General features: G+C 44.2%; 1 protein-coding gene across 2 annotated transcripts in view; it reads left to right on the plus strand.

Annotated features, from left to right (window-relative positions):
• LOC119389944 (myotubularin-related protein 4) overlaps positions 1-4496 on the plus strand; it is a 37533-nt gene extending 33037 nt beyond the window's left edge. Inside the window, exons 14-16 of one of the 2 annotated variants that reach the window (XR_005183189.2) lie at positions 554-747; positions 2195-2296; positions 4071-4346. Coding sequence is in view for 1 of the 2 variants with exons in the window: in XM_037657399.2 (XP_037513327.1) it covers positions 554-747; positions 4071-4275 (399 nt within the window). In the remaining variant the exon portion in view is untranslated. Of the gene's footprint in view, positions 1-553; positions 748-2194; positions 2297-4070 lie in introns of both variants that reach the window. The other variant, XM_037657399.2, reaches the window with a different exon arrangement.
• Positions 4497-11187: the final 6691 nt, after the last annotated feature.

Raw genomic sequence — 11187 nt, forward strand, 5'->3', positions numbered from 1 at the left:
AAACTTTAGTTCTTTAAAACCCAAATACTTGTTCTTCTGAATGTGCGAAGTTTGACTTCTGCGGACTTTTTTGTTCTTTTCTCGCACGAAAAATGGGTGCGCGTTACAATTGATGTATTACTTTTTTTTTTTGTCGCGGAAAACAGGTGCGCGTTACAATCGAGGGCGCGGTAGAATCGAGTAAATACGGTACTTAGGACCTTGTAGATTCCGTCGAAATAAATGACATCACGGTGTTTGATGCTGGAGTTGCATGGCGGCATCGCCACCCACATTTTCTTTCTTGCAAATTTTCTCACTTATAAAGCATCTTTTCACTTCAAGCGTGGCGATTTTGGTATTGTGAAAGAGTAATTCACTAATGGGAAAAAAATCGTTTTTTCTCTTTAGTAACCCTTGTTTTCCTCAAGTGTCCGAACACGTTTTTTTCATCCATCCATGTGTTCCTTGCTTCAATGCCCTGCTAGCAAGCTGCCCTTGTGCATGTGATGTGTTTGCGTGAGTGTGTGTGGCGAGCGAGAGACTGACCCTGTGACGGGGTGTGCCCTCACAGCCGCTTGGGTTGGACTGCAGCGGGGATCCTCCGTGGGGCGGGTGCCAGGACGGTAGCAGCTCGTCGGAGTTGAGCTGGGAGCAGGTGGACGAACGCGATGCCCGCGCCACACTCTGGGTGCCGGACCACGCGGCCTCACACTGCAGGGGCTGCAATGCCGAGTTTTGGATTGGGCGGCGCAGGCACCACTGCAGGTGAGTCTTCATTGCCAACCACCTGCTGCGGTGGTGTAGTGGTTTTGTCGCTTGACTGCTGACCCAAAGGTTGCGGGATCATACCCCGGTTGCGGCAGCCGCGTTTCGATGGAGGCAAAATGCCAGAGGCCCATGTGCTTAGATTTAGGTGAGCTTTAAAGAATCTCAGGTGCTCAAGATTTCCAGAGCCCTTCATTACGGCATCTCTTATACACTCAAACCTCGTTATAACGAACACGGATATAATGAATTATCGGTTATAACGAAGTAACTGAAGAATAGTCTTGTCATAGCTACAGTGTTACAAATAAACGTTTATAACGAATTTTCGGATATAACGAAGTTATTTTCGTGGCAGATACGACTTTGTTATAATGAGGTTTGAGTGTAATCATATTTTGGGACCTAAAACCTACAGTTTATTCTTTACTGGCCCTCTCTTTACCAGCAGCAAGAGTAACTGTCCTTGCTGTATACGTGCAGTTACTGCATTGTAGGCCTTGTGGACCAGGCTGACAATTTTAGCATTAATGTATGTGACAGTTGTGTGAACACGAGGAAATACCCCAGTGTCTCCCTCTGCGCACTTAACAGCCTCGAGCTGTACTAGTAATTTGTACAAGTTATTCAGTCAATCAGTCGAATCAATGAAACAAAGAGGCAAACAAGCAGTATTTATTTCATCAAATGTATACATTAGTGCCATGCCAGTGGTGCCATGCTTATAGATTCCACAGCTTCTGCTTTGCTTGCCAGAAACAAGGTCAGTTTGTCAGCTCTGTTTGATCGTGCACTTGAGTTTAAGGGGCCTTAGTTTAAACCGGGAAAGCTTTGCAATATTTTTTCTGTGCATCCTGTGATATCAGTTAGCCAGCACCATAGAAGTACCAAACGCTGCATTGCATTTGGGCAGTGTCAAGCCAAGAACTGTGCTCGTACTTGATGGATTCGAAAATTTTTGCAGCGATGGATTCATGAGGCAATAAACTCCGACAGTGAGGTCTTTCAATGATTGCTTGGAAAAGTGTTGCAGGGCCCCTTTAACTAGGGGTGTAAATAGTGAAATTTCTACTCAAATCGAATTCGAATGTAGTAGTGCTGAATGTTTGACAAAAACATTGACTATCAAATCGAATATTAAATACCAAGACATGCATACACTTTGAAGTGTTGATCGTTATGGAAGACCTGCTTATTACAATCGGCAGCAAAGAGGGGGGGGGGAGCATGAACTGCCTGTGCAGTGCAGGCATGTTCAATTTAGTTCCTTTTTCACAATAGCCAAGGTGGATAGAAAAACGACTGTTTGCTACTCGCAGAACCAATGCTTGCTTGCCGAAAAAGCAAATCAGATTGCAGGACATATCAAATCAAGTGAATCGAGAAGTGCTCAGTGAGCTTTAACAGATGGAGGCAGCTAGAACCAATCTTTGATTACTTGCCACAGGACCAAACCTAAATGTCCCTGGTAGGCTTTCTACGGAGTGCCAAGGATCTCTGAAGCAAGTCCTGGCAATTAAAAGGGGCCCTGGAACACTTTTTGAACATGGTAAATAAGCCTGCCTAGTCGCTACAGCGTACTCGCATGAATACCCGAGCCTGATGTTACTGCTGCTACAGCTGCTCCTACACACATGGCAGGGAGGCCCTATAGCCCCCGCCTAACTTGCCTTCAACCTTGTTAGGATTCGTGCTTACGCTCTAAAAACAGTTGCATATCCTTGGGGGCGCCTTTTGTCACTGTACAATAATCGTCCATCTTGCGCGTCTTTCCTTCACACGTGCCTGGTACTTTCAGGTCATGGATAGATTGCGCATTACCAGCACGATGGAGCATTCTTGATACAACTAGCGAACTCTCAGTTTTCAAGAAAGGAAACACAAGCAGCCAAATGGCGATTGTTGTGTGACAAAAAATATGCCCCAAAGTGTGGTCTTGTCTTTAGAGTGTATTACGATGCAGCGACAAACGTGATGGGTTATGGCCAGGTTTCTTTAGAATCAACAACATAAGCCGGCATCTTTAGAAAGGCCAGACATGGAGAAATATTTGCAGGTAAAGGAAGAAGTGTCGCCTGTTGATGGGCAACGCCACCTGTTTACCAACGGGGGCCCCTTGGACAACCTAGCGCAATGCCTAGAGTTTCCTACTTGGATTACTAGAGCTAACTTTGGCACTACAATCATTTCAACTTCTACGGGAATCGTGGTTAGTTGGTGGGTTTGTCCAACCTTCGTGCCTTTCACTTCAGGCATCCTTGTCACTGTATTTACTACACTTCGACTTCCTTCATTGGCATGAATTTTGAATCAGTCGCATTTTTTCGAATGCCGTAGGGGATAAGACTCTGCATACATGCACAATTGCTACCAATTGTGGCTCTTATATAACACGTCGTTTTATTGAAGATGCTCAATTGTGCAAAAATGTCCGAAGGACAAAGCCGCATGCCAACAGTAATTTTCATGATCGCTGAACCAGGCACTAATGTCAGAGTTCCCTCTAGCATAGTTTTGTGGGAAACTCTAATGGTGCAATGAACCAGTTTTGGAGGCTATTCTAAAAGTAAAGCTTAGCACGATGAGTGGAGCAGTGCTTCACTCTTATTAGTCACACATGTGAAGACTTCATTGTAAAATATTTGAGATAATGCCCATTTCATAGCAGACACTTCTTTTACACTTACTTCAAAAGGCATTTCAGGACCCCTTTAATAGGGGCAGCACTCCGGTGACAGAAGGGTTGTGTAAACGCAAACCTAATGCAGCATAAAAATGTTGTCATGTCATACATTCGGAGTGCTGCCGGAGTTTGATATCAGACATCAGTGCTGCTGTATGTTAAAACATAACTTTTCATGAGTTTTTATTTTCTCTATCTTAGTCACAAGCAGCATCTCCTCATTGCTATAATTATATTCTGGTCTAATCACGAAATTGATTACCCTTTGCCAGTCATTGCTGCAAGCTGTTACGTGGCTGCTGGCTTTAGCTTTATTTACCACCCATCCTTCATTCATTTTTTGTCTCATCTGCAGTCGATGCTTGCCACCTGCTGTTGCCACGCCTAGTAATGAGGACCACGCGTGAAAAGATATTGGAAGCAATTAAGCTGCGCACAAAGAGCTTAAACATTGATTCGTAGAGGACAAGTTCGAGCTGTGGCTGCCACAGTTCTTGGCATAAAGCAACCTACACTCTTGCTTTAACTTGCGTACTTTGCGAGCTATTTAGACTGTTTGCTGTGTCACGAGAGTTTGAACGAAAGTCCGGTCATGGATGCCGCTCACCCTCTGAATCCATGCGTCGGGGCTGTGTTGCAGGAACTGCGGCCACGTGTTTTGCAACCCCTGCGCGAGCCAGCTGCACCCTGTTCCTCACGAGCAGCTGTACCAGCCGGTTCGCGTGTGTGGCACGTGTTTCGAGGCACTGCGCAGCCGCCCCTGCCGCCCGTCCGCTCTGGTCCCCGCAAACTCCCACAACGAGCGGCTGCTGGCCAAGGCACAGCTCGCCGCGGCTTCCACATAAGACAGGACGACGAGAGCGTGTGCACACCCGCACGTATCGTGCGAGCCGGCTCTTGGCGCATGGATGGCGTTTCACATCTGCCTGCCCTCACCATCCCACCCCGCGTTTCACCATTCTCATTCGCCCGCGACGCAAGATGCGAGACGCTTGGGAATACAAGCGCAGGAAGAGGGAGGCGCACCAGCGTGTCTAGTTTTTCCGTGATGGGAGTGGAAACGAAGGTGGCAACAAGTTCGCTCGCTGGAAGGGGAGGAGGGAGGGTGCCGCCGCGCACGGCTCGTCTGAAAGCTCATCCAAAGACGTTTGTACAAAACAATAACGCGTTACCGCGGGAGTACCCGCAGCTTGTACTGTATGCACGGCTGCTCATGCTAGTCGCTTTTTAATTGGGAAGATGAAACCACCATCAAGAGCTTTCAACACGCGCTTTAGAAAAAAAAAACGATGTAGGTGACATCGATAGCGGTTGAGTATTAACCTTCAGGGTTTTTTTTTTCTCTCTCTCTCTCTTTCTCTTCCCCAGCAGTTCTCCTTTATGTGAAGGAGGCATACTTCTCAGGTTCAGTCATTCTGTACAGCTGCTGTGCCACTTTCAAAGCATTGTGTTTGCCCCCTTCACTTACCCAACTTTTACCCACCCTTGTGATCTTGCACCTTAAAAGCAAGGAAGAGGTGGCTTGCTTTCTAAGAAAGATGCGCTTGTCAACTGACGTGATGCTTCAATGTAGTGTAGGTCTACGCAATAGCTTGTGGTGTCTTGGAGAATGAAGAACATAAAGGGAAAATAAAATAAGGATAAATCTCCATTGTTGTAGCTGCCGCGAACCTATAATTCCATTATATAACAGTCTACTGGACAGGCCTGTGACACCACAAGAAATTAGATTGTAATCTGTGGTCTGTCTTGGCACCTGAAATTGGCACTCAATTCAAAATGAACTTGCCACGGCGAACTTGCAGCCTTTTCGTTCCCAACTCCCATTGCATGCAGACTGTGTTAGAAAAATGTGCCAAAAAGTGCAGAGGGGCATTTTGTAGTCTCCTGCGTCTGAAGTGCTTTGTTTTTCTAACACGGCTGGGCTGACAGTGTTTTGTTTCTTCTTTTTTCCGACTTCGCTGCCTTTATTCTGCCATGGTGATATGCAGCGGTTTCTTGTCACAGTGCACACCGCTGTTGGTTGCATAACGTGGAGAGCGCATTAGGAGAGTAGACAAATTAAAGCAACATAATTGAGAGGTTAAACATTTTGTCTTTCTTGTTTTTAATGGCACCTGCTCCACTACCTGTCTCTAGTGGTAAATATCATTCTTTGTACTAGTGGTTACATTGAGGCACCTCTGCTGAGCATCTGCGATTTGACTGCCGTTGATTGGACCTTTGGTATGTTTGGTGGGTTGCTGTACGTCTTGGGAACAGATACTGCATTCGTGTGATACTTGTACCCTGTGTTTACTGGCATTTGGAGGTACGAATATAGTTGTCAAATGTGGTTCACCCAAGGGGAGCGCATTCAACGATGACACCGGGACTTCGGTCGTACGAGTTCACTGCCAGCTGAGAGTACTGGGCTCTATTGGAAGCGACCATCTGCACTGACGTTCATATTAGATGGTTGCATATTTTTGCTTTAAATAAACTTGTGTTGAGTAGGTAATGCCATCAGGCTACCCGTTACACTGCTCGTGCCCCCCTTTGAGTACTTGAAGCAACAGATTGTCATTTCCTCAACTGCCAGGGTTGTTATAAAATATTAACTGTAACAGAAGTGCTCTGCTCAAAGCCCTGTTCTTGATCGTTGAATGTTACAGTTTTTACTGTATATCTACACTTTATTTTATTGCCCAAAGGTAGCCACTCCTATTACCTCAATTCATTTGATTAGAACTTCATAGAATGCTCTCAGTCCTGTGAATGCCCTCTACGTGTCCTCAGTTCGAGGAATCGTCGAACAGAATTGGCAACAAAATTTATTCGGTTGATGTTTTATCGTCCAATTGCAAGCTTAGTATATGAGAATGCCTCATGAGCACACTAGCCTTTTTCCATCACATTTATCATGCCAGCAATGTTGTGAATATTGCTTGCTAATTGTCTCTACCGCTAGGCTGGAATTTTTGAGCAGAATATAATAAAAGCTTGTTTGCATTTTTGTTCCATTGTTACTTATTCTGAAACCGACAAAATGTATTTTGCTTGGTTTTGTTTCTTTTTTTTTAAAGAGCTAAAAATAAGCCCCTTCTATTATTGCGTGTACAAAAATGGCCACTGGATGCATGTGTGTTGTAAGCACTGCACCTCTGCCTTAATTTTTTTTTGTTCTTTGTTTGTGTCCGTAATATAATAGCCACACTGTAACATAGATTTTCTTTTTTGAATACGATGTTTGGTCTCTGTAAGCTTTCAAGTCAGTGGCTGCAGAGGACGTTTTTTTGTTATTTATCACCGATTGCATCGTGCGTACTAAAAGCCAAATTTAAAATGTCAACAGTGTAAGGCTAGGCAAACATTTGACGTTCCACGTCATGCACCTTTTAGCTCATGCCAGACAGTATAAGCTTCAAAAGAGAACAGTTTGTTAAGCTTTGAGAAGCCGCTATTTATCAATCTTTATTAGTCGAGTCTGCGTTATCAAAAAGTTGGATTTTGTTTTTGGCTTTTTCTCGGAGCGACTGACTGCTCGCACGTCTGATCTGAAATGCGGGCCTCACTCTATTCCAAGTCCATTGAAATTCTCTCCACCACTTATTAAGACGTAGTGCCGGGAGAGCCAAGACATTGCGCTTGTTTCTAAAAATTATAACGGTGCGCCAAGCTGCTCTATTTTGTGGCACTTGGCACACTTGGTACAGTTAGTGATGTATTATACTAACATATCACTGGTCTTTTATTATTATTATTATTACTTTTAAAAGTTTGCTAATGCAGGTGCCACGCTTTGTCAAATGTTTCGTTTATGCTGTTCTTGAATTAAAAGTAACGGAACAGCGAAAAGAAGTAAAGATGTTATGCTAATGAGGTGGGCAACTTTGAAGCCCACAGTCTAGTTTATAATAGCGAGTGCATTCAAATAGCTGGAGGCTGTGATCTGCAGATGAATGTGTCTCTTCTCGAACATAATGTGTTTCAATCCTACATTTTTTTTTCGTCCAGTCACAGTTTGAATCTATTCCAAGGGATTGTTGCAAGCACGAGTACATGAATCGGTTCGTGAGTGTTATCTGGGAAAATCCGAGTATACCAGGTTTTTTTCCCCCTTTTGCAGTGTATTTGCTTACTACTATAATTTTTCTGCTTTGCCTTTTTTTAAAGGGTTCTTTTATAATCATTTTCGAGACGGCAGTTGTGTTCATTGTGTTGTTCCTAGGGAATCTGTCCATGTTTTTCTGTGTACAGGACGTGAAAGATTTTTTCAAAGAAAGGATTGTGAATACATTTGCCCAGAAGTGTACATTTGACTGCGTTTTCCATGTAACATTCTAGAAAGGGGCAAGCACATAATAAAAGTTTTGAATCTGTTTGCCTACGATGTTCTTGTATCACTTCCCCCCGCATGTGAATCTGATTGACAGTATCCATGCTGAGTAGGCCAAAGCATGGATTGTGTTTCTTTGGAGTGTTGTTCTTTTTTGACACTAATCCACTCTCTACTCTTGTTAGTGCCAACCTCGAAAAGTATTTAAAAAGGTGAATTTCCAATGTACTTTTGCAAAGCTAGAAGGCCTCATGCTTTTTCGTTTTTCTTAACTAGTGTTGGCTACAATTGGCTATTGTTGCTGGCGCATGGCAAGAGCAGCTAATATATTTAGCACGCACGGCAGCTTCCCTTCGGGAAATTTGCTGCAATACATTTGTGATTATTTCCTGCATTGCAAGCTCCAAGTGCTTGAGTACATCAAAACACCTTCAAAAATAGGCAGGCAAAACGTCTTAGCACTCCTACGTCGTAAATGTAGGCACCATAAATTTTTACATAAATGCGAATAATTTCAAAACAAAGACGTGCACGACCTGTATCTACTACAGGAAGGCAAAAATTATATTTTTTACGATGGCACAAAGACGCCAACTGTTGAACATAGCCACGCAGTTGTCCTTTTTCTTCCCGCACGGTTCGCAGAATACGATCTCTCCTTTTATTAACGTGATTGCATTAATAAAGAGCTCATTTCACTGAAATTTCGGTGTCAGTGTCGTTAGTTGTGAGCGAAAATTCGAGATAGATGCAAATAATGAAATAAAAATGTTTGGTGCGGGAGAGAATCAAATCCAGGCCTTCTCCATGGCAAGCAGGTGTTCTATCACGGAGCTACGCCAGTGCGTGACATCAGGTGACACTGCTTCGGAGGAAAATGCTATGAGAATGTGATGTAGTGGGTGGAGTCTCCTTAAAGCATGCGATATTGCTTGGCAGAATCGCAGAATCACACCAGGCGTCAAAACAAGTGAACTGCGCAACAAGTGGGTGGTTTGAGGCTGCCAACCCATTACAAAGTGTGCTCGTCGCGCAGGTGCGCGACACACCTTTGGAAGAATTATGCTGTAGTGGGCACTTAACTGCACATCCATTAGATATACTAGGATAGTTTGCCAATGTTACGCGCACAAACGTTCCTTTCCTTGCGGCACGGTTGAAGGCAATGAGCACGAGGCCTGATTACGCTATCGCGTTCTATTCTTGAAAGACGAAGCTCAAGCGTCCTCCAGATTTTTCTGTAGCTAGGTGAGTCAAGTGTCCACAGTCGAATAATCACTATACTAGGTATATCTCCTTTCGGCATGGCTGAGAAGGGCAGCACAGGAGCAGACACCTAGACCGCTAGAAGACCTGAAGGGAGGGATGCCTCGTATTCACCGGGTCTAATCGCGTGGGATAAATTTCTCCCCCGTCGGTGAACACCTCAAGTAAATTACAAGAACACAAAAGCTGCGTGCACATCACATTTTTCTTTCTTTTGCTCTTCACACTCCTTTCCCCCGACAGTTTCCCGCGGTTTCGCATTCACCAACCGCTCGCGCCATGTAGCGCAGTGGTGTATGGCGGCCGGCATGTCCCATTTCACTGCTGCTAGCAGTTTTCTTTCGGATGTTGGTTGAACTAGAATCTAGGTCCAACCCCATAGAGTTCCAAATAGTAAATGTTGCCCGGTAACATATTTAGTCCGTTCTGAAGGCACTGAAAAACGCAGACTCTTGCCTCATGAACCGTTGAGGAACGACACCTACAGTACTGGTAAGCCAGTGTTACGAAATGCCTACGGTGTTCTGCATTCAAATGCAACAATTTCTTTATGAATGTCATCATTAGAGACCGAATTTTAGGCAAATGCCTATTTTGTTCCTTGCGTTCCTATAGCCCCATTTGGTATATGAGCATGAATTAGAGGTTAAGAAAGGCTTTTATATTTTTATAGCACCTATAAATGCCATTTTTGGTGTTCGTGCCTAAATGCCCATAAGTGCCTATATATGCCCAATTTCAAGATCAGCACCTATATGAACACTATTTAACCTCAAATTTCACTTCCAAGTGCAGTTAGAGATCGTTATTTATAATTTACCTTGACATATATTGTCCATTACACTTGGACAGGCGCGTGCACCACGGTGCAGTATGTGTGCAGCTACTGAGTAGGAGTGTTGAACACTTACAACAGTAGCAGAACGCTCCCCTATCTTTGGTAGAGTTTACTGAGCAGGACATTGCAGTGTGTCCACCACTCGGCTGCTTCACTGTTTCAGCAGGCCAAATGGACCGTGCGGCTCTGAAGGCCTTTAAACTTTGTAGCACCTGACATCGGGACAGCAGGACGACGTGGATCCATCTTGTGCATAACCGTTGCCATTACAATAAAAAATAAACTAGTGCTTCTGGCTACGTGTTGTCGCTGAAGCAATGTTGGGGATGGAGAGCTATGAACAACATGATGCGGCCACGTCTCGAGTATCGAAACTGGTTGGTAGAATTATAGCAAATTATTTAGGGCACTCCGATACGTGCCAACATATTCACAAGGTTTGGATTGTGTGGGCGTCCATTTGATGCACACAAATGATGACCGCCATAGGTACAAAGAAAAGCATCCATTGGGGAACACCAAGAGAACATGTTTTTCTATTACAGGCATACATTACAGGTGTACGTCCAATTTTACCATACCATTCTAGCTCGATGAAATCGATGGTTTGACGAAGCATCGTCTGGTCGGGAAGGAACATGAAGAAACGAAATGACTGTGAACAAGGCTACCGTACGGTAGCTGAAACGTCTTTTTTTTTTTTTTTAATGCTTATAAAGCCTTTCATTTGGTCGGCGTTATGCATTTCATTTCGTTTCTTCTTCACCATTCTAGCTCAAGGTTCATCCTAGTGTAACCCAAATTTTGCAGCAGACCACATCAATACTTGGGAAGGGTATTGCCCAAAAATTACATCGGGCCGACTCCTCTGTATAACAATGGAACATAACAGAATGAAGCCTCAAATCAGTGACCGCAGCACGTGGAAGCTATTCAAAAATATTTTCATTCCGACGCCTGTGACAACTTATGATGTGCCGTCGCAAACATTTTTTTACAGCGGTGCTGTTGAAGGTGGGTGGAGCCTAGCTATGCACCACCGCGCCATGTAGTGAAAATTTTCAATAAAGGTTTGTCGACAGTAATGCGCTTTCCAGTTTGCTCTCTTCGTCCTTGCTCCAGTTTAAGTTCTTTTCCTGAATACGCACTAACAAGCCCAGCCCCAAGTGCTTACAAGTTGTTTTAATACCTCAGTCCAAATGCAATGAACTACAAGTCCAATAAAAAAAAGTTGTTCTTTTTCTGGCGTTTTCTTCCGCAAGATCTGTGTCATGCCAGCAATGTGCACCACTTGCGATGGCAGGAAACAGCCCGCAGCAAATCGAGACCACCACG

This window comes from Rhipicephalus sanguineus, chromosome 4, assembly GCF_013339695.2.
Source record: "Rhipicephalus sanguineus isolate Rsan-2018 chromosome 4, BIME_Rsan_1.4, whole genome shotgun sequence".
Classification (NCBI taxonomy): domain Eukaryota; kingdom Metazoa; phylum Arthropoda; class Arachnida; order Ixodida; family Ixodidae; genus Rhipicephalus; species Rhipicephalus sanguineus.